Genomic DNA, 23,630 nt, shown 5'->3' with positions numbered 1-23,630 from the left:
AAGGAAGGAGGCGAAGCAAAGGGGTTGAAAGTATCTTTTATTCAAAATGAATAGTTTGAAACATGATACATCAGTGATCATGTGACCCTCCCCCTCCAAAAAAATTAATGTTAAACAAAATGCAAACATTCCCCTCTGGTTTTGGTTAGTGGGAGTGATGTCCATTTGGAAAAAGGCAGGGCCAAGTTTCATACACACAGAAATAAGAGAAGTCAGGAGAGAAACGCTATTTGCAGCAAAGGAGCTCTGCCCAGGTTCTTAAATTAAAGTTTAATCATCATCTACTCTTCACGTAGATAGCAGTTTTGAAATTTGACAGCCAGCGTTGCAGCAGAAACATGGACTGGGGCTGGATTGGTGGCATAAGTGAATTGTGTTGTTTTGCCCCAGGTGTAGGCCATGTTTTTTCCCCAGCACTCAGCTGTAAGTGAAACCTGTCATGTTAAAATAGAAAATGCACCCTGCGCTGTAAATAAGCAAGTGCTCAGGGCCCCAAGTGATTTTCTGGACTGTTATTGTGAATCAGAGAAAGAGCCTTTCTTCTTGCTTGACCAAAAATATGGCCCTCAACCGAGTAAGGTACTTCAGCCTGGGCCTAGCTTTAAGCCAATAAATAGTCCCATTAAAGACAAGTGCATGCTTTGATACCTTGCTAAATCCTGGGCATGGTGCATTCTCTGGGCTACATTCTGTTCTCACTTTCACCAGTGTTGAATAACTCCAGCGTCAGCTGGGCTATTCCCTAGTCACACAATGGAACTGGGAGCAAAACTGCCTCTCTTCTTTCCCTTCGCTCTGTTGATCTTCCAAAAGAAAATGGCACAGGGAACTTCCCCTTATCCTGTGGGAGAAGGATCGTCTATAGGCCAGCCCTAAAGGTACATCTTTCCTTGTCTGCAGAGCTTACGAAGGAACAAAACCCTCCAACAAACCAAACAGATCTATGTTTTACGACGGACCATTTATACATCAAGCCCTGACCCCTGAGAAATTAGATGGGGGTGTAGGGTAGGGTGGGAAGGAAAACGAGCCTGATTCTCTGAGGTTTTTACATTTTAAAAAGAGCAATTAAAAAGGCCTTGTGACTCAGATTTAATTTTATAGAACATCAGGTGTGAAAGTAACCTACAACCTATATTCATCACTGCTGATGCAATTGTTCCCACAATTTGTTGTTGCAGACGGACCTAGGTAGTTAAAATTCCCTTTATCCTCCCAAAGCTATTTCAGTTAACAGGAGAGTTGCGTTGTTTCTTCAGTAATTAAGAGAGTTAGAAAACTGGTTAAAATGAACATTAGAATCTGACTTGCAAAGGCATGTGCAGATTTATAGCATTGTGCAAAACCAATACAGTAGTGCAGGATTAAAATAAAATAATAATACAAACATAATCTGAGCCACCCCTGCATCAGGCCCAACTGCAGCTCAGCCACTCCCAGAGGTAGGGCTAGACAGACATTTGGGTGGCAAATCTGAACCAGTCCACCCAACTCCATCTCAACAGGTATTTCCTTGACCCTGGGTTTTGTGCAGTTACCCACCTTACAAGCCTAGAACAATCTATGTCACTTCATCCCTTTTAGTGGTACAGTAAGTAGAATTCAAGCTACGGGACATTCCAGTGTGGAACCCTTGCATTCGGAAAGGATCCGAATCAATCCATTCCCAGTCCCTCCTAGTTCAGAGCAGGGAAGTGGAACTTCAAGACAGACACCTTTTTGGTCCCGTCCCCCCCCCCCCCCCCCCCCATCAGGTTGCTCGGTATCATTAAGGAGCTGAGCCACTTCCCATTTTCTTTTCGGGAGGTAGGAGAAGGCCGGCTGAGAAACGAGTTCTACGTAGCAATGCTGACGCTCCTCCGAACGCCAGTTCTGCACAGGGCGGAGGTTGCCACAGAACCTGGGGAGGTATTTGTGCTGCTGTCCAGCTGCCTGCAACACGTGTTCAACCGCTTCTTCTGTAGCTTCCTGACAGCTATTTCACTTGGTCTCCCAGCCGCTGTGGCATTTGGTGGAGAAATAAGGATGCTCTCATGTTACTAACATTTCTTCCTAATCAGTTAAATTACATAGTTCAACTTTCAATAATAAAATTCTTTCCTTTGAAGGGGAGGATGTGTCTTTAGGGAACTTGGATGTACCTAAGCTGTGATGAGTTTTCTGGCTGAGTTCCTTTGTGGCCTTCACAACAGCGACCCAGTTAAGCGTCTAAAACCATCTTTGCACAACCACTAGGATCCAGCTCCATTAAACAGACTTCACATACTATTGCTCACATTCTCACTCCCTAGTCAACCTCTACACAGCGAAGAGGAAGTTATAAAGTACCCTGGAATTGCAGCTGCTAGTTATTTCTGGGTGTTCTACCTTGAGGAGCAGCCTGTGGTTGAGGTATCTGGTGACACAGGGGCCATGGTTCTACGTTCGGTCTCATTTCTGCAGCCCCATTGCTTCAATGGTGGCAGGAAACGAAAAGTGCAATAGTCTTATGGAGAGGTTCAAATGTTTCCTGCCACCACGCATGAAAACTTTTCACTGAAGAGTTCCCCAGCCAGCTGGAATCTCTGGAACAGGGATTTGTGCAGCTGAAGTCTTCAGGCTCACACTGAAAGCACAGCCAGGCACGTTCTCCCCCTTTAGGATTCCCTCCCCCACCCATACCCCAGATTTTCTGCACTGGAGACAGCTGTTTTGTAGGGACACTGTCATGTCTGTCACTCCTCTTGGATAAAGGGAGGGTTGGGTCATTTCACCAGTCAATATAGCCAAACCCCATGCTAGCAGGAGATGCCAAGGGATTAATGGTGCAAGGCTGCTCTGGTCAATTTGTACACAGAGACCTTATGCCCTGTACTCAGGATCTCTGTCTTATCCAGATGCTGCAGCAAAGCTGCCCTCCCAAGAATCCTTCCCCAAAACTATGCATACGTCTAACCAAAGGAAACCCCCCCACAAGAGTTGAAAATGAGGCACCGTTAGGAGTCCTCCAAGACATAGCCTTGACATATTTTCAGTGCTTAAATCAGTTTGTTACGTTTCAAGTCGCACCATCAAGGAGTGGGTCTAACCTGGGGCATCCAAACTATGCAAGAGCAAGTTACTAATGTAGCCTTTGGGATGAGCTCAGGCCGAGCACCTACACTGCACATTTAAGCTTAAACCACTTGAATTAGAGACAGAGCACACAGCATTTGTTTGCACCTGCATCTTCCTTGATAGGAGACTAGAACACGGTGGCTGCTGGAATTCACCAGCAGCAACTCAGCTCTTGCCTTGCAGTCCTAGGGCCAAATCCTGCTAAGGATGAACTCAGGAGCCATAACTCCCATTGACTTCAGTGGTGCAAGATCAAGCCCCTAGGACAACAGTGGCTGCTATCTCAGCCAACCCCAGGCACTGAACTGGGGACTTCCAGAGCTAACACCACGAGTCTCTACAGCTTGAGACAGAGAGCTAGGCTTCATAGGAGGGGCAGCGGTAGACTCACATCCTCTGTGGCTCAGGTACAGAGGACAAAGGGTAACACTCATTCACTGGTCACTTAGAATTGCATTTTACCTTCGGGCCAAAACTTCAGATTTCCTACTTCGAGAGTGACATGGGGCAAAGTTTTCCAAAGTGCTCAGCACTCAACAGCTTCCACTGAGCCACTTCGTTTAGGTGCCTACATGGAAGCTAGTGAGCGTTGGGCTTTTTAAAAATAGCAACAAACAGAAAAACTGACCCAAGAAACTTTAGACAAAATGGAGACCGTTAGAAGAGACTGTCCATGCAATATGAGCTTAATCGGACTCGGAATACCACAACCTTTCCTTGGAAACAATGGAGAAGCCCGATCAGCACAGCCCTGTTCAGTGCAAACGTCATTGGTTTTCACATGGATACGTAGGTCGGCAGCAAAAGTGGTGGATCTGTTTGTGTGCGGAGGGCAGGCACCTGCAGTCTCAGGGGAGTGTCACATGCACCTTTCGAGAGGTTATTTTGCTTCTGGCCATTCCTCTGACAAATAACCAAGCTGCAAGCACATCTTTAAAAGGGGAAAGAGAAGTATCGGCAGGATAGGTGTGTAACAAAGAAATCCATTTTACTCCCTTGAAAGAAAATACACCGTGTGAACGTTGTTGCTCTGTGGGGAACAGTGTTAACAGCAGAGACGGTGCTCTAGGAGGAGATCCTTCCAGTAGATATTAGCAACGGGCTAGGACGCAATAATGTAGCCTGCCCAGTGAAGTAACATACAGTTAAAATACTTGCAGGTAAATCGAGTAGCCTGGCCCGCCGGGTACTCGAGAGAGTAGGGGGGTTGGGCATTTGAGTCCAGACCAATGCTGGACTAAGGAATAAAATATATAGTTCAATTTATCCTCTTAAAAAAGTCATTTTTAAATAATATTTGCCACATTATAAAATGTAAGGCTAGTTGTGCTATAGTAACCCATTGCTTCCCATGTTCTAATCATTCCCTGTCCCCTTCCAACATTGCTTTCACCCCTGGGATCAGAGCTGTCCTCCCTTTGTTCAGCTGCAGGCCATCTTGGCAACTTGCAACAACTCCAGGACTGCATTTCACTCGCATTAAAACTGAGCCGACTGCAGCTGCACTCGCGTTGGGGAGAGGCGTGGCCCAGGAACTACGGGCCCCAGCATGCACTGCTTCCTGTTGAAGCATGCAGCCTTTCATTGAGCTCAAGATGGAGCACTGTACTATGGGATTTGGATTCATAGGCTGCACCTAGAAGAGGGGGGGCCTATGGCAAACATTGTAGGCCCCCCAGGGGCCATGTTTCTAAAGGAGAAATAAAATAATTAAAAAATACCAAAACAAATACATGCTGCACAGCTAAAAACCCAGGGGTGCGTTGACCTCTTGAACTCAGAGATTTGAAAAGGCCTCGGCTTCCTGTATGCATCTTGTGATGCTATGATTCCTCCTGCATTTATATATACACCATAGCCCAAACTGGAGCGCGTCTCATTGTTTTTTAAATCTCCTCTATTTTGTCAAAGTCCTGTTAGTTTCCCATTCCCCTACAGCACCCCCCCAAAGAAACGCACTGTGCATTTAGAATTATTTGTTTTAAGATCCTAAAGTAAGGCATGGTTACCACAAAGATTAGAGTGGACGGAGGAGTCTGTTAAGATACCCAGAGGAAATAAGCAACTTCGTCCAAGTCAACGGGATAGTCTGTTAACAGGACTGGGGTCTTCTCAAACAGCTCCCCTTTGTAACTGCGCCATTTGCCGGCCGGGAGGTACACATCTCGCTCTTGCTTGCCCAGCTCCAGGACAGGGGCCACCATGAGGGTGTCCCCAATGAGGAACTGGGAGTCGATCTTGTGAGCAAATTCATCCCTGGGAGAAATCCACCAGATGGGCCGTATGATGGGGTCTCCCGTGTCGGTGACCTCCCCAGCCAGCTCCAACAGGAGAGGGGCAACCAGGGACTCATGCAGCTCTGTGAACTTCTGTGCAATCTCAATCACTGCCTTGTCGTAGAGCCAGGGGGGTATAGAAAACTGCATGGAGGGCATGAAGGCCGACAGCTCCAGCCAGCGGATGTACAGCTCCTGGTCCGGGATTTCAACAGCACCTTCCGTCTTGTTGGGGAAAAAATTCCCACCGATCATGTCAGCTGAAATGAAAGGGTACCCCAGCATGCTAATGGTGAGCACGGTAGGGATCAAGGACTTGAGGCCAAGCTCATATCCCCAAACCGAGTCGCGGTCGATGATGCGGAAGAAGCACGAGATGTTTTGGGACTGGTAGCCGACCCTGACTTCGGCGAGCTCGTAGAACGGAATGGCCATTTCCGTGTACCGTCTGGACCAGATGCTGGGATCCGACAAGGGCCTGAAGGTGCTGAACTGCTTTGGAAGGTAGCTTACCTCACCAGCGTCAAATTTAAAGGACGCTATGCCGTACTTTGACCGCAGTTGTTTCAGGTGGCTCTGAAACCACTCCCTGGCTGTGGGATTGGTAAAATCCAATATGGCCCCAATGCCGTTCCACCACTTCACCATCGCGGGGAGTTTCCCTGTCGGCTCCTTGATAAAGAGCTGCTGCTCTATCCCCACTCCAAAATTGGAGGAATTGTAGTTTATAAAGGGATGCGTCCACAGGGTAACTTTGAATCCCTCTTCTTTCAGCGTTTTGAACATTTCTGTCACATTAGGGAACTTTACCGGATCAAAGTCAAAATCGCCATAAGTCTGTGTGTACATGTCATCAATTTCAATATGGCTGCAATTAAACCGGTACTTTTTAATCTTTTCTGCAAAATCTAGAAGTTTATCCTGGTCAATATGATTTTTGTACAGAGCCCATGTAGACCAGATGGGGTACCGGAAGGCGTTTTCTGATGGGATCTTAGAAGGCTTGTTAAAGTACCTGCGCACCATGTATTTGTGAATGGAGGTCACATCCGAGCCGACGCAGACACGGTAGCTTAGCTCCGGGAAAGGCTGCTGCCCAAGGGGAGGTTTGTAGGGAGAATCCTTATACCTGGCCTGAAAGAAGAGCGACCGTTCACTGGCGTTAAACCCCAGGTGGAAGGGCACCGAGTCGTTGATTTTTATAGCCACCGCTTTCGAGGACAGCCAGTATCTTTCCAAGATGCCTCCAAAGCTGCCCCTGAAGGAATACACGTCGCTCGTCACAAAGGGCATGGGCTCCTGGTACCCTGGGAGTCTGATTGGCCAGTGCTGGACGCTCATTTCACAGCCCCCGTACCAGTGAGCGTCCTCCCAAAACATGGTGTGCTCGACCACCGTGTCTACCACAAACTCCTCCCAGCGGACGCGGTAGCACATAACCGTGTCCTTGGGCTTGACTGTCTGAATGAAGAAATTCAGCTTCCCTCTGTCTGATCTGGTGCAGCTTAAAATCTCCCCTTCTTTCGAGCAGGACTCCAGATCGAGGGTGCCTGACTGAAAGGCCAGTCTGAAGACCACCTCCCCGTTGTGGTTTTTGATGATGAACCCATCCTTCCTCAGGTCCATCAATTCTGTCTTTAGCCGCTCCGCCTTCCTGAGAGACGCCGTGTAGTAACACCAAGCCACCACCGCCGCAATGAACAAGATGAGCCCGATGACTATTGCACCGATCATTGGCTTCAGCTCCTTGGACGGCTTCTGCTTCACCAGGTTGAAGTTTTCCGGCAGGAATGTGTACATGATGCTATTCTTTCTGATGTGCTCGCTCCTAAACAACAACAAGACGGCTGATTTTAACAAAGCCGAAAATGCTTTGTTACTTCTGGTAGAGTTCTTGTCAGGCTCTCAAAAAAAGGAAAGGAACAGGGGTGTATGCAGCTGTGATTTCTTCTCCAGATCCCTTCAACCCCTGAACAGTGGTGTCTGAAACAGAAGGGGGAAAAATACATATAAGCATCCTCTAAGTCAGGTGTGGGCAAACGTTTTGGCCCGAGGGCCACATCGGGGTTGCAAAACTGTATGGAAGGCCAGGTAGGGAAGGCTGTGCCTCCCCAAACAGCCTGGCCCCTGCCCCCTATCCACCCCCTCCAACTTACCGACCCCTGACTGCCCCCCTCAGAACCCCTGACCCATCCAACCCCCTTGCTCCTTGTCCCCTGACTGCTCCCTCCTGGGACCCCCCACCTCTAACCGCCACCCCGGGACCCCACTCCCATCCAACCCCCCCGCTCCCTGTCCCCTGACTGCCACGCCCCCTATCCACACCCCCGCCTCCTGACAGGCCGTCCAGGACTTCCATGCCTAACCACACCCCCGCTGCTCCCTGTCCCCTGACCGCCCCGACCCATATCCAAACCCCTACCCCTGACAGGGCCCCTGGGACACCCACGCCTATCCAACCCCACCCCGTTCCCCGTCCCATGACTGCTCCCCGCATCCAACTGCTCCCTGCCTCCTTACCACGCCAGAGCTGGCCACGCTGCCCGGCAGGTGTGGTGGGCCAGAGCACTGGCGGCGCGGCGCACTGAGGCTGCGGGGGAGGGGGGACAGCAGGGGAGGGGCCAGGGGCTAGCCTCCCCGGCCGGGAGCTCAGGAGCTGGGCAGGATGGTCCCACGGGCCGGATGTGGCCCGTGGGCCATAGTTTGCCCACCTCTGATCTAAGTCAAATATATTACAGTAGAACGTAAAGATCAAGCAATAATGGGGCCCGTTTGCGCCAGGCACTGTACAAATGGAGTAGGAGGCAGTCCCTGTCCTGAAGAGCTAACAATCTAACACAGACAAGGGAGACAGGGTGGCGAAGGAGGAGAACCATCCAAGCAGAGTCAACAACGTGATGGAAGCAAATGGCATGTTAATGATACGGGGAGAGAGAGAGTGTGTGTGTTTAGTTAGGAGGGGGATCAGCTAAGTGGAAAGCAAAGCGCATGGAGAGGGGACATTGAAGGAAAAGGGGGACAGGGCTGGGGAGAAGAGGGTAAGAGGGTAGATGTGGAGTGAAGTAGAGGCGAAAAGACTCTGTGGAAGGCAGAAAGGATGAGCATACAGCCAATCAGCACAGGGCAGAGGAAGTCCCGTCAAAACTTTAGAAAATGTGCTGGATGTCCCAAGGTCCCTGCTTTGGCTGCTTCTGCTCCTACTGGCTAAAGCAGTGGTCCCCAAACTGTGGGGGTGCAGAGGAACGTTTGTGGGGGGGCATGGGGGGGCCTGGGCCAGCCCCCATGGGTGGCAGGGAGGGAGCACCACCAGCCGTGCTCCGACCCCAGCTCCTGGTTATGGCTCTGCTCCTGGCCCCGTCCCCAGCCCTGACCTCAGGCCCAGCCCCGGCTGCGGCTCCGGCTGCCGGCTTGGCCTCAGCTTCCTTCCAGCTGCGGCCCCAGCTCCACTCCCGCTCCCAGCCCCACCCCCAGCTGCGGCCAGCCCAGGTCTCAACCTTTGGCTCCCGGCCTGGCTGTGACTCCAGCCCCAGCCTTGGCCCCTGGCCCTGACCATGCTCCCAGCCATGGCCCCAGCCCCAGTTGTGGCCACACTTCCCAGTCCTGGAGGGCGTGAGGTAAAAAGTTTGGGAACACTGCCAAAGGCAAACGCAGTTTTCCATGTCAAACTGACTCAAAACTGACCACCGCTTTTCCATTCGGTTTAGCAGACCAAAACAATCTTTCGATTTGGGACTGTCAAAACATTTACCAAAAACATTACCAACGTTTCTTTTTACCAAAAATTGTCAAAACATTACCAAATATTTTTGATTCATAACTTTCCATTGAAATACCAATTTCTTTCATTCAATGATTCCATCCAGTTTGGGATTAAAACAAATGTTGAAACACCAGAATTTCCTGTAAAACAAAAATTCTGATTTTTGTTTAGCGGTAGACAGACTGCATGTGTGTTGAAAGGAAGACGTTAATCAGAGAAACACGGCACTAGGCCTTTCTAGTTTTAAAGGTCTGGATTAAGGCATTAGCTTGCCTAAAACTAGAGGCCAAACTGAAAAGCTTTTATTGGGCAGTGCTAATTAACAGCCACAGAAGAGTAAGCAGGTGATGAACTCCAAGCAACCAAACTTAATTTTATCTACGTCTAAGGGCATGGCTACACTTGCAGATGTAGAGCGCTTTGAGTTAAACCCGCCTTCGGAGAGCGCAGTAGGAAAAGCGCTGCAGTCTGTCCACACTGACAGGGCCACATTTGCGGCATTTGGAGCGGTGGATTATGGGCAGCTATCCCACAGAGCACCTCTTCCCATTGTGGCGCTGTGGCTTGTGGGAAGGGGACAGGGGGTGCAAGGCATTCTGGGTCCTGTCCCAAAGCCCCGTGATGCATCAGTTTGCATCCCAGCAACCCCTCTGCTTCCGTTCACAATTGGCGCCATCTTTCAGCGTTTTTTGTACCGTGCGCTCTGTCTTCCCTTTCGGTCTGCGGGAATGGAGCCCGAACTGCTGAGGAGTCTGCTGACGAGTCTCGCCAGCACGTCACATTTGGCAGTTGAGTTATTCCTTAAGATCCAAGGTGACAGTGAGGACTCAGACGACGATATCGACGTGAGTAACGCATAGGACACGAGATTGCTTGTGGCATTCACGGACATGCTCACCACCATGGAATGCCGCGTTTGGGCTCGGGAAACAAGCCCTGAGTGGTGGGATCACGTCGTCAGGCAAGTCTGGGATGATGAGCCACGGCTGCAGAACTTTCGGATGAGAAAAGCCACTTTCATGGGGCTGTGTGAGGAGCTCGCCCCCCACCCTGTGGCACAAGGACACGAGATTGAGAGCTGCCCTGACAGTGGAGAAGCAGGTGGTTATTGCAATCTGGAAGCTGGCAACTCCAGACAGCTACCGATCAGTCGCTAACCAGTTTGGAGTGGGGAAGTCAACCGTTGGAATCGTACTGATGCAAGTTTGCAGGGCCATTAATCGCATCCTGCTCAGAAGAACCGTGACTCCAGGTAACGTGAATAACATTGTGGATGGCTTTGCACCAATGGGTTTCCCTAACTGCGGAGGGGCGATAGATGGGACGCATATTCCAATTCTGGCACCAGCCCACCTAGCCTCCGAGTACGTTAATCGGAAGGGGTATTTCTTGATGGTTCTCCAGGCGCTTGTGGATCACCATGGGCATTTCATGGACATTAACACAGGCTGGCCTGGAAAGGTGCCAGATGCACGCATCTTTCGGAACACTGGCCTGTTTAGGAAGCTGCAAGCCAGGACTTTTTTCCCCAGACCAGAAGATCACCGTAGGAGAATGCCCATTGTGATCCTTGGAGACCCCGCTTACCCTTTAATGCCGTGGCTCATGAAACCCTACACAGGGAGCCTTGACAGCAGCAAGGAGCAGTTCAACAACAGGCTGAGCCGGTGCAGAATGACTATGGAGTGTGCTTTTGGTCGTTTAAAGGGTCGCTGGTGCTCTCTGTATGGGAAGTTGGTCCTGGCTGATAACAGCATCTCCGCGGTTATATCCGCGTGCTGTACCCTCCATAACATTTGTGAAGAGAAGGGTGAAAGATTCACTCAGGCATGGAAATCGGAGATTCAACACCTGGAGGCTGAATTTGAATAGCCAGAGAACAGGGCTTTAGAGGGGCCCAGCGCGGGGCTGCAAGGATTAGGGATGCCTTGAGGGAGCAATTGGAGGCTGAAAGCCACCAGTAATGTCTGGCGCCCTGCACGAGAGTGAAGTGCAGTGGTTCCAATGTTAGTAGGAATCTGTGTTTGCTACGCTGACTTGCAGTGCCTGTTTCTTTCCTGGGCTAAGGTATCTTTTATGTTATGCAATAATAAAGAAGTTTTCAAAGCAAAAAAATCCATTTAATGAAAAGAAACACAACTGCTTGGGAAACAGGAAAGGGCAAGGGGGTGGAGTGGGGAATGGTACAATCACAGATTTGTGTATGGAGTGCTGTGCAATGCGTGCTGCACTTCAGGATGGCTATACTGCCTGGTGATGGGGGTCGAGTGCAGTGGGTAAGGGTTGTAGTTTTCAGGGCTGGGTGGTGAAGCTACATGTGTTGGAGACAGCTGGTGGTGGTAAGAACCCGGATGTTGGGGAAAGTGGGTTGGAGGTGACATGGGGGCACAAGGGAAAGAGTTTTGGGACAAGGGCTGCAGGGGCGGGTGGGTGCGGTAGTGCTCCACCTGCATGGCTACGAGCGCCTGGATCGAGTCCGTTTGGTGCTCCATGATGCTTATCAGCCGCTCTGTGCTTTGATGCCAGCGATCCATATTCTACTGGCGGACCCTCCTTTCACTCTCCCGCCACTCCTGCACTTTTTGAATTTCATTACTTGAATGCTGCATGACTTCATGCATCATGTCCTCTTTGCTTCTGCGTGGCCTCTTCCTGATTCTTTGCAGCCTCTCAGCCGGTGATAACACGGATGACTGAGATCTCAAGGTTTCATCTGTAAAGGCAAAATGCAACACTTAGCAGAGGCAGCATTGTTCACACCAGACAGAGCAATGATTCCCCCATACTTAAGGGCAAGCACAGTCTACACAGTAGCATAATTTGCCCATCCCAAAGCAAGTGCACATAACCCACAGGAGCCCCAAAATGGTGAGTAAGCACAGGGTCAAGGGGGACTGATTCTTTCATGGCTGGGGTTCTATGCCTTGGGGAGAGCCAACAGCGGCAGGGGGCCCCTATACTGAACACTGTCCCCACATTTTCCACAGGAGTTCATCCTGGAAGATATCTCACTGCTGAGGGTGACCTGGGAAGCAAGGGAGGGTCTTCTACCGCACTGCGGCTTCTGCCCTGGCCCATATGCAGCTTGCCTGTGTGCAGCAATGGTCCCCCCCTCCCTCACGGCACAGTGGTGCGGACAAGTTAGCCTTACTGGGACAAGGACCACAGTGGCTCTCCCGAGAAACCTGCACAAGCGCATTGCCCAAGTTCTCACTGAGACCTTTGAAGAGATCATGGAGGTCGATTACTGCGATGTGAGAGAGCACATCAACGCCCTATTCCGCATCTAGGCATGCATGTATCCCTAACTCTCCTCACCCCAAGAGCCCACACCAAATAACTTCCTTCCCAAAATAAAAACCGCTTACTGGGAACCTCCTCTGATGTTTGTCCTTCCCCAAACACTGGCCGCCGTGACTGGCCACCTTCCTCCTAGCTTGAGGACAGCTCCTGGCTGCATGCATCTAGGGATGCCAGGGTGTATTCCTCCTCCGGAGCACTCTTGCTCCCACTTTGCTCCTCCTCCTGCCTTGTTGGACTGGGCTCTGAAGTGTCCATGGTGGTACTCGGAGTGGAGGTGGGGTCGCCCCCAAGTATCACGTCCAGCTCTTTGTAGAAACGGCAGATCGCAGGGGCAGCACCGGAGTGGCTGTTTGCCTCATGGGCTTTGCGGTAAGCATTCCGCAGCTCCTTCATTTTAATCCTGCACTGCTGTGCGTCCCGATCATGGCCCCTTTCCATCATGTCCCTTGATATCTGCTCGAAGGTATTGCAATTCCTACGGCTGGAGCGCAGCTGGGACTGGACTGCTTCCTCCCCCCAAACACTGATGGGGGTCCAGCACCTTGCCATTGCTCCATACTGGGGATCACCTGGCGCGTGGAGGTATGGTCACCTGGAAAGATTCGCTGAAAGCGCTCCATGCCTGGCTGAGCAAACAGGAAAGGGATTTTCAAAATTCCCAAAGAATTTAAAGGGTGGCTCTGACAATTGGTCACCTGAGGGCAGGGCAGTAGAGTTCAAAGTGATGACCAGAGTGGCTAGAACAGGCATTGTGGGACACTTCTGGAGGCCGATCAGAGCGCATTAACAGACCAGGGCGTCCACACTGGCGCCGCGGCGCTCCAGCGGGGGTGCACAAAACGTTATTCCACTCGCCGAGGTGGAGTACCAGCAGCGCTCTAGCCACGGAGTCAGAGCGCTCTACGTGCCTTGCCAGTGTGGACGCGTCGTGAGTTAGAGCGCCCTGGGCTGCTTTAATGCGCTGTAACTCGCAAGTGTAGCCAAGCCCTAAGTCTTCGCCACACAGTTAACTCAAGTTATCTTCACTCCGTTAACAACGGTAGCATGAGAACAGCCTCACTGTGGAACACCACTCAAACTGCACAGAGTGGCTGGACTGTCAGCTAACAAACAGTGCTAACTGAAGCATTAGCTGATTCCCTCTCACCCACCTCTTGCATTCTCTCTAATGCAGCTTGAGTTCTTTGGGGCGCAGACTGCTGTCCATTACATATCTGTACAATACTTAGCACTCTGGAGCCCTGCTCCTTGATTAAGATTCCTAGGTACAGTACAATATGAATGGTTTAGAGTAAAGGGTTCTGTTTCCAGACCGGGTTGCCCCTTGGCTGCATCTGTTGCTTTTATTTTTAGCTGCTTTGTGAGTTTCATTTTTATTATGCCAATTGCACAAGTCTGAGCCTTTATATTGGCTTTTTAGCCACCAGAAGGTCCATTTGAACTGGGATTGTGGTCCTCAAATCCTACTGACACCTTGTCAGTCTAATATCCCATCGCTCACAGCTGCTGCATGGCACGCTGCACGGGCCAGTGTCTCATTAAAGCAAAGAGAGAGATGCCAGATCTTCTGCAACAAACACTGCTGCCTATTAGAAAGGTTTCTAATGGGACTTAACTGGAGGATATAGATTTGCTGTTCTCATGTTTGAGGCTGATGGGGTGGTTACGTTGCCCACACACAAAGAGCAAATGCAGATTCTTGGGCTGATTTTCTTTTTAAGATTAAGGGGAAATTGCTTTTTTCCTTGTTTCATAGCACTTGCTCATGGAAATAATGGGAGCCCTTCTGTTACACGCTGCATGCCTTCAACGCCTACGGAGGGACAGCAATGGTTACAAGCCCCTAGTGACAATACTGCAATGGAAAGCAAGAATTTTGCATGCACTACAAGGATATGCATAAAAGCTGTAGCAGGAAGCCAGGGAGGATGTGGCAAGATTCTAGGCAGAAGCTCTACAGTGAAACAGAGGAAGGCTAACCTTGTGGCTAACACTGTGTCCCCCATTGTATGCAGTGTTGTAGCCATGTTGGTCCCAGGACATTAGAGAGACAAGGTGGGTGAGGTAATAGCTTTTGTTGGACCAACTTCTGTTGGAGATAGAGACAAGCTGCCGAGCTACACAGAGCTCTTCCTCTGGGAAAGGGTCTGGGAAAGGCACTCAGTGTCACAGCCACATACAAGGTTGAACAGGTAGTTTAGCAGAAGCACATATTCTAAGGGATCACTCAAGGTGAAGTGCCCAGTTAACACCCCTGTAGTCATAGGACAAAAAGGGGGATACAGATTTCATGAGTGAGCACTTTTTATTGGCGGTTAGCTAATCCCCATCCTCTTAACTGTAACCCTTATCATAGAATATCAGGGTTGGAAGGGACCTCAGGAGGTCATCTAGTCCAACCCCCTGCTCAAAGCAGGACCAATCCCCAACTAAATCATCCCAGCCAGGGCTTTGTCAAGCCTGACCTTAAAAACTTCTAAGGAAGGAGATTCCACCACCTCCCTAGGTAACGCATTCCAGTGTTTCACCAGCCTCCTAGTGAAAAAGTTTTTCCTAATATCCAACCTAAACCTCCCCCACTGCAACTTGAGACCATTACTCCTTGTTCTGTCATCTGCTACCACTGAGAACAGTCTAGATCCCTCCTCTTTGGAACCCCCTTTCAGGTAGTTGAAAGCAGCTATCAAATCCCCCCTCATTCTTCTCTTCCGCAGACTATACAATCCCAGTTCCCTCAGCCTCTCCTCATAAGTCATGTGCTCCAGTCCCCTAATCATTTTTGTTGCCCTCCGCTGGACGCTTTCCAATTTTTCCACATCCTTCTTGTAGTGTGGGGCCCAAAAGTGGACACAGTACTCCAGATGAGGCTTCACCAATGTCGAATAGAGGGGAACGATCACGTCCCTCGATCTGCTGGCCGTGCCCCTACGTATACATCCCAAAATGCCATTGGCCTTCTTGGCAACAAGGGCACACTGTAGACTCATATCCAGCTTCTCGTCCACTGTAACCCCTTTTCTGCAGAACTGCTGCCTAGCCATTCGGTCCCTAGTCTGTAGCGGTGCATGGGATTCTTCCGTCCTAAGTGCAGGACTCTGCACTTGTCCTTCTTGAACTTCATCAGATTTCTTTTGGCCCAATCCTCTAATTTGTCTAGGGCCCTCTGTATCGTATCCCTACCCTCCAGCGTATCTACCACTCCTCCCAGTTTAGTGTCATCTGCAGGGTCATTCGGAGGGTTACAGAAATTGGTTCAATAACATGTATTACCTCACCCACCTTGTCTCTCCTCTGTGTTCCTTATTCTAACAAAGCTCCTTGTTCAGAGATAGAAGAAAGCAAAGCTGTGTGTGATTCCTCTGCATTATAGCTAAGGCTATGATTTCGTCACAGGTATTTTTAGTAAAAGTCACGGACAGGTCACAGTCAATAACCAAAAAGTCAGGGCCAGTGATCTGTCCACGAGTTCTATGAAAAATACTCCTAACTAACTCTTACCTACTGATGGTGGTGGGGTGGTGCCCCCGCAGACGCTGCTGCTCCTGGAGGTGGGGGGTGGCCAGGGGTCCTGCCTCTGCGGCTGCTCCTGGAGGGAGGGCTGTCCCGTGGCCCCACTGCCGCTCCCCCGGGTGGGGGTGGCCTGGGGCACTGCTACTGCTCCTGGACCGCTGCTCCGGGGCAGCGCCCAGGACCAGTTGCTTGGGGCAGTCCTGGGGGTCAGCTGCACCAGCCACTGCAGCTGCAGAAATCACGGAGGTCCTGGAAAGTCACGGAATCCGTGACCTCCGTGAAAGATTCGAAGCCTTAATTATAGCCTGACGTACCCCATAAGGGTTACAGTTAAAAGGATGGAGGATTAGCCCCATGGAGCCAGCAGTAGAATAAGCTTCCAGGAGAAGATCAGGTGAATTCAGGGTCTGACCATCTCTAGGAAACTCTGCAAAATCTTCCTCTTCGAAACAGTTTTACCACCACTGAATGACACCTGCAACACTGATCCCTACCCCGTCTATTCAATAAACCCTATTCAACAACAAAAACACCCTGAAACAAAACAACAAAAATTTTAAACAAACAAAACCATTACCCTCAAAAGGGGAAGACGTACCAGAAACTCCATGAAATCCACTGCTGTGAAACGTGCACTTTTATCAATTTTGATATCACACCAAATGATGCTAGCATTTTATATTACCGTGCATAGATTAAAGTGTGGGAGGAAGCGATACTTTGGGAAGGAGATGGGGGTAGAGGTATCAGGGGGTGACCAAGCCACGACTGCTTTTTATAATCAGTTTAATAGATCAGGTTTTCACTTCTTCAGGAAACTTCAGAACTCCCCTCCCCCCAGATTTTCTGGTATCAACGGAAAACCAGAAACCCACACTTTTTCTAAACTCACCCCCCCCCCCCCGAAGCAACATAATTTTTAACCAACAAACAAGTGTTCAGTTTCCGATTTTTACATCAAAATACAGAATTTCAGTTTTGCTTAAACAAATAAAATGACCAGTTCTACCGGATAATAAAGACCCATGATTTTAATGTCTCACTTTCCATGCTGCTACCTAGGCATTGAGTTCCCTCATTAATTAAAATCCCTGAAATCTTTGCTTTTGTTCAAGGCCTTGCTAAAAATCTTCTCTTTTCAACCATTATTCCCTTACTAATCACCTCAGCCTCTGCTCACAACACCCATGCCTTTGCTGTAACACTTGTTGAAAAACCAAAGTTTTCTGTCTTAAAACTAGAACCAACAGGACTTGTGGGGAAACCTGAATATCTAACTCCATGAACTCTTATCTCAGACTTCCCCTGCATTCCATCTCTGCCTGTTGGTGCTCTGACTTTGCAAGCACATTTTAAACTCTCTAGCACTGAATTCAGAGGACTACGTGTGTGTGCAAATTTCTGCCTGCCTGCAGGATTAGGGACGTGGACAGAATCCTTATCAGCGCTTAGTAAACAGTACTCCTGTAAAGCACCCGGCATACCCTTGAGCCTATATGAACAGCAGCATGCATGCAGCTAACTTGTGATGCTAAAAGCCACTTTGTAAGCCTGGGCACCAACACCCTCCAGCAGGAAGAAATAGCAAGTTTCCTCCTGGGGGAATTCTGTACCAAAAAAATTAAATATTTTAAAATTCTGCTGCGCAACTGGGGCTGTCGGGTTCGGGCTGCCGTGTGTGGGGCTGACGGCTCAAGCCCGGCCATGCATGGGACTGACAGTGGGAGATCACAAATTCTGCAGGGGAAAAAATTAAATTTTGTGGGGAACATAAATTCTGCACCGCGCAGTAATGCAGAATTCCCCCAAGAGTACAAGCTGCCATGCCTCAAATGGCGAAGGTGCCTAAAGAAGAAAGGGGTCTGCTTTAGCAGCTCTGACCATTACCTGTTACTTTCCAGTCCTAATTCCAGCAATGGCCAATGTTTGCCACTTCAGAGGGAGCAGAGAAATCTCTATGTTACTCTCCTAGGAACCCATCCTACAATGACCAGGACCCACTAGGAGTGGGGCCCTGTCAGGGTTCCTTCCCCACTCTGAACTCTAGGGTACAGATGTGGGGACCCGCATGAAAGACCCCCTAAGCTTATTCTTGCCAGCTTAGGTTAAAAACTTCCTCAAGGTACAAACTTTGCCTTGGCCTTGAACAGTATGCTGCCACCACCAAGCGTGTTAAACGAAGAACAGGGAAAGAGCCCACTTGGAGACGTCTTTCCCCAAAATATCCCCCCGCCCCCAAGCCCTACACCCCCTTTCCTGGGGAGGCTTGAGAATAATATCCTAACCAATTGGTTACAAAATCATCAAAGACCCAACCCCCTGGATCTTGGAACAATGGAAAAATCAGTCAGGTTATTAAAAGAAGGATTTTATTAAAAAAAAGAAAGGTAAAAAAATCACGTTTGTAAAATCAGGATGGAAAATACTTTACAGGGTATCCAGATTCAAAACACAGAGGATCCCCCTCTGGGCAAAACCTTAAAGCTACAGAAAACAGGATAAACCTTCCTCTTAACACAGGGAAAATTCACATAAAACAAAAGATAAATTAATCCGCCTTGCCTGGCTTACTTACCTCTACTGGTTGCAATATTGGAGACTTGGATTAGGATGGGTTGGAGAAGATGGATTTCTGCCTGGCCTCTCTCAGTCCCAAGAGAGAACAAACACGTAAACAAAGAGCACAAACAAAAGCCTCCCCCCACCCAAGATTTGAAAGTATCTTGTTCCCTTATTGGTCCTTAGGGTCAGGTGCCAGCCAGGTTAGCTGAGCTTCTTAACCCTTTACAGGTAACAGGATGTTGCCTCTGGCCAGGAGGGATTTTATAGCACTGTACACAGAAAGGTGGTTACCCTTCCCTTTATTTATGACAGGCCCTAATCAGGTGTGCAACGCTGTAGTGAACAGGATCCCATCCTGACTTCCTGCAGAATAAGCAATTCATGGGTTAAACTGCAGAGACTGAAGTGCAACCACCTGATGATACAAAGCCACTTTCCACTTACCATTATCCTCGAGCCCGGGAATGAGGGAACCCAGGGCTCTGTGGCATTTGGCTGCTGTACAGCTCACTTAATTAAACCTATCGCCCATGTGGGCTAATCACCCCTTAATTCCACAACAATCCCATTATTTAAAGCAACTGAAAGGCTAGAAAGCTAAAGGCCTCTGACTGAGGGGTGAAGAGATTTGTCCAGTCCAGACTTCACAGGTGTTTTTCTCTTCATTCCGTCTCCGAATAGCAGTCGTGTCCTTTCACTTTCTCTCAAACCTCAGGTTCCCGCCAGCTCCTGACTCATTCAGTTTCTCTCTTGCTGCATCTCAGCTCTCAGTCGCTGCTGACTCACAGAATCTCTGTGCAGTGGTGTTCTTATTGTTTTCCATGAGCTGGCAGTGCCCGTGTGACTGCACTGCTAATGTTACAGGGCGATGGGATCATAGCCCAGAAGGAGGGGGAAATGGGACATACACAGAATGAAAGGGCAGCGTGGGAGGGAGCATAGCATAGTGGACAGAACCAGGCTAGGCAGGTTGAACTGCCTACCTGGGTGACCGTGGACAAGTCGTTTAAGCTCCCCTGGGCCTCAGTTTCCCTTCTGAAAACAGAGCTAAAATTTCCCTACCGCACATAATCCATTAATAATTATGAGGGGCTTAGACAACTGCAGGGAGGAGAGCCATGGAAATAGATAAAATCTATTGTGACACTGTCTCCTGCAGCCTTTGCGTTTTTAAAATCTTTTGAGCCTCTCCAAACTCTATAAACACAAATTCAGCCTCAGACAGGCCACTGACCTGGTCTCTAGTGCCCAAGGGTTTAACTTCAGCTCAGTGCAGGTGTGCTCCAGGAAAGGCTAAAACTCTTCACTTGGGAGGGCTGGGATCAGCCCAGGAGCACAGAACTAGTTAGAACTCCAGGCTCAGTAGTTCTTTATTCACTCCTTCATGTCTTGTTGGAAATGCTATTTCCTTAAGGGCTGACCGTGGCTGTGTTCTGTTTTCTCAGTTAAGTCGTCTGACCACTTTGCAGTCTCTACCTCCCTGGAAAATGGATATGTTTGGGTTCATCCTGTTTTAGAGATGGGGAAACTGAGAGATGGGGAAACTGAGGCATGGGAAGGGGAAATGACTTGTCCAAAGTCACACAGCAGGTCAGTGGCAGAGCAGGAAATAAAACCCAGGGGTCCGGGCTCACAAGCACTTGTGCTAGCCATTAGGCAACACTTCTCCCCTCAAACACATGAGGACCAAATTGATGAAGTGCAACTCTCCTCTGGCTGGCTGTGAAGGAGCTAATAATGAAAGCCAGAACTGATGATGACTGAAGGAATTCTTCATTGCCTATCTAGACGGGACGCCCACAGACCAGAGCACGGGTGAGCGGTGAAAATCCACGTAGATGCACTCAATCCAAGTTATCACAAGCACGACATTGCTGGGATGAAATTTTGTCCCCATTGAAGTTAAGGTCAAAACTCCCGCTGATTCCAATGGGGCCAGGATTTCACCCCTGGAACTTGCAGCCTACTTGTTCAACTGAGCTGGGGCTCACCCTGGAAGCAAAACAATGGGGTCAGGCTGGAGCCTCTTGACTCAAAATAGCAGAGCTCTGAGCATCTGTGTTGGAGGCAGAACTCCCTGTAGGCTTCGGAGCTAAGGAAAAGCAGGTGGGACGCTACCCAGTAGACTCACAAGAACCCATAGGGCAAAACCCTGCTGAATTTCAAAAGCCTGCGGTAAACAGCAAAGACGTTAGAGCTGTTGTATTCATTTAGACAGAATAAGTGGTAACATATTCCAGACGCTGTGCAACATTAGACAGTGTTAAACAAAGTTTGGGGTTTGGTACACAGAGATCTCTGCCTGTTTAGCACCATGGCAAACACACCAGGAAACATCCTTTTATTAAAAATAAGGAAAAGAAGGACAAACAATGAAAGCCTTTGAAATGTAAGGCATTAAATGAGGCTCTCTCTTTAACAACTTTCCTTCCCTTTAGTTGTAGAGAGTTTTTTAGAAGGGAGGGGGGAAAAAAAACCAATCACTTGTTTGACAGACTCTCAGATGTATCAGACATTGTCATACCTTGTCCTTGTTGGGGAAAAAGAGAAGTTAGTTGAGATGGGCTGGTGTCACGGTTGTTACAGGTTGATCCCATTTCAACCCAGGTGGTGTTGATGAAGCCAGTAGAGGTGGCGATGATGTCTGGGTCCCTCTCTCTGGCTCGGTCTGGTCAGGGAATCTCTCAGGATTAGGACAAAGAAGGTCCTGGGAGACGGTGAGGGTGGCAGCCATGATGGTGAAACTTGCTAATTTTAATCCTCTAAAGTCTCTTTCTTTAAGGACCCACAAAAAGAGCGATGGGTGGAATAGCCCATCCCCTCATTATTTTGTCCACCCGTTAGGCCTAGTTTCCAACACACCAATTTGGGTTAAGTTCTGGTTCCACTTTTCTTGTTTACGAGGCATAATATTAACACAGTCCTTGAGGTATCAGGCAGCCTTTTGGTTTGGACTCATTCAGTCTGTCTCCTGTCTGTACCTTTTCCCTTCGTCCCGCCCCTTCTCTGCTCCCCGCCCGCTGCTTGCTCCTCTCCACTCCCTTCTGGAACAGGGGGGTCACCATGGGGCCATGACCCCATCACTTTTTCCTGCCTTTAGCAAGCAACGGGGAGAGGTGGGTAAGACAGAAAGGAGCAAGTGGAGGGTAGGGGGAGGTCTTGGGGGAAGAGGCGGAGCGGTGGCGGGAAGAGACGGAGCGGGGGGCAGGGTCTCGGGGGAAGGGGTGGAGCAAAGCACAGGCAAGGCCATGGTCCGGGCACTGGTGGCCCCCCCCCCCCTTCTATGGAGCTTCACTTCCGGTGCTCCAAAGGCAGCGGTGAGCCGGGATGCCTCCGGAGGGGAGCCTGCCACATCCACGGCCTTCCCCCCCTGCATGGCTGGCCTTTTGGGGAGGGAGGCTTAGCCTTCCCTGGCCTCTTCAACATGCCGCCCATGAGGGGCGGGTTAGTAGAGAATCAGTGCAAGGGAGAGGTTGTTGAGGAAAACAGTAATAGAAACAGTTCTGTAGGCTAGCTTGCAGCGGGCGAAGGTGTTTTGTCCTGCACACTAATTCTTTACCTCTCCAGAAATCATTCCAAACACTATTTATTCAGTAGAGCCGGTGGAGAGGGGGAAGTATATTTCGCAAGTAACTTCCAAAAAAGTGCGTGTGTCTTTTCTGAAGTTTTCAATGGAAAAACTTTATTCCCGGATCAGGGAAGCAAAGGACACTCTGACTTTACATTATCACCCCACCCCCCTGCGCCCTCCCCCAGGGGGTGAAGTGAGCTGGGGAACGTTGTATTTTTCTGACCAAAACTAAACAAACTCACCCCTTTTGATTTTTTTCAAAAAATGTTTGAACAAAAACTGAAATCTTGTGAAAACTTCTAATTTTGTTAATCACAAAAACTTAAAAACAAACAAACAAACAAAAAAAACCCGCACCCACCCAAACCCTGCTTTGTTGGAAAACATTTTGATTAGCTCTAATGGTCAAAGAAAGATCTTCTCAGATGAGATTTGCAAAGAGACAGAGGGACACAGGGAAGGAGAGAAATATATAGGCAGATGCTTGACCATTAGGCATGTAAACTGATGGCTGCTCGGTTTCTATGGGGCCTCTTTTTCCTTGTGCTCATCTCTTGCCATTCTTGTGCTGCCTTCCAACGTTCTCTCGCCCTCTCTGCTCCCCCTCCTGTTCTTGCTTTGCGCTTTCTAGTCATACACCCCCTGGCTGAGCCAGGCAAGCAGGCGGCCAAGTGAAAGCCGCTAGGATCTTGGCATATCCATGCTTCAAAACAGGATTATAATAACCCTCACTTGCCTGTTGCTGCCTAGAACATAACTGGCAGGAGCAGCATAGATGGGCTTTTGCCAGTTAGAAAAAGCCTTTGGTAGGGTCACTAGCACTCATTAGCAAAAAACCAAACAATCCCCCCGCCGTGTGTGTGTGTGTGTGTGTGTGTGTGTGTGTGTGTGTGTGTGTGTGTGTGTGTGTGTGTGTGTGTGTGTGTGTGTGTGTGTGTGTCTTTTTGTCCAAATCTAATGACTTTGCAATGTCTCATAAGCCTCCCACTAATTATGACTAAGGCTGCGTGTCTGTCACGGAAGTCACAGATTCCATGCCTTTCTGTGACCTCCGTGACTTCTGCAGTAGCTGGCTCAGGGGCTGCTCAAGCCAAGCAGCCCTTAGGCCAGCAGCAGTTTGGGTGTGGGAGGGGGCTCAGAGCTGGAGCAGAGGGTTGGGGTGCAGGGCAGCGCTTACATCGGTGGGGGGCTCCCCAGCTCCCACCGGCATGTCCTTGCAGCTCCCAAGGTGGAGGGGCCAAAGGACTTGCCAGCGCCTGCAGGCACTGCCCCCAAAGCTCCCATTAGCTGCAGTTCCCAGCCAATGGGAGCTGCGGAGCCAGCGCTTGTGGCAGGAGCAGCGTGCCGAGCACCCCGGTCGCCCCTCCCCCTAGGAGCTGCAGGGACATGCTGGTCGGAGCCAGGTGGGGAGCTTGCCAGCCCCGCTGCCCAGCCTCCCTCCCCCAGCACCAGCAGGCGTCCCAGGTCATTTGCCACCACCCGGCCCCCTCCACCTCAGCACCAGCAGGGGTCCCAGGCTGCATGTCTCCACGCGTCCTCCCCCCCTCAGCAC

General features: G+C 49.7%; 1 protein-coding gene across 8 annotated transcripts in view; it reads right to left on the bottom strand.

Annotated features, from left to right (window-relative positions):
* Positions 1 to 1,735: 1,735 nt before the first annotated feature.
* The window catches only part of LOC141987173 (myogenesis-regulating glycosidase-like), a 35,613-nt gene continuing 13,718 nt past the window's right edge, over positions 1,736 to 23,630 (bottom strand). For 3 of the 8 annotated variants that reach the window (XM_074952272.1, XM_074952270.1, XM_074952273.1), the window contains 2 exons: positions 11,580 to 11,845; positions 1,736 to 7,355 (listed from right to left, as the gene is read on the bottom strand). In XM_074952272.1, coding sequence (XP_074808373.1) covers positions 5,136 to 7,172 — 2,037 coding nt within the window. In that variant the 5' untranslated portion in view covers positions 7,173 to 7,355; positions 11,580 to 11,845 and the 3' untranslated portion in view covers positions 1,736 to 5,135. Of the gene's footprint in view, positions 7,356 to 9,827; positions 10,689 to 11,579; positions 11,846 to 18,951; positions 19,582 to 23,630 lie in introns of those variants that run through there. The other 5 variants (XM_074952274.1, XM_074952271.1, XM_074952275.1 and 2 more) reach the window with 3 other exon arrangements.

The sequence above is a fragment of the Natator depressus genome, chromosome 5, assembly GCF_965152275.1.
Source record: "Natator depressus isolate rNatDep1 chromosome 5, rNatDep2.hap1, whole genome shotgun sequence".
In the NCBI taxonomy this organism is placed as follows: Eukaryota; Metazoa; Chordata; order Testudines; family Cheloniidae; genus Natator; species Natator depressus.
The sequence above is the reverse complement of the archived record's forward strand: the minus strand, read 5'-3'. Positions and strand labels throughout refer to the sequence as shown.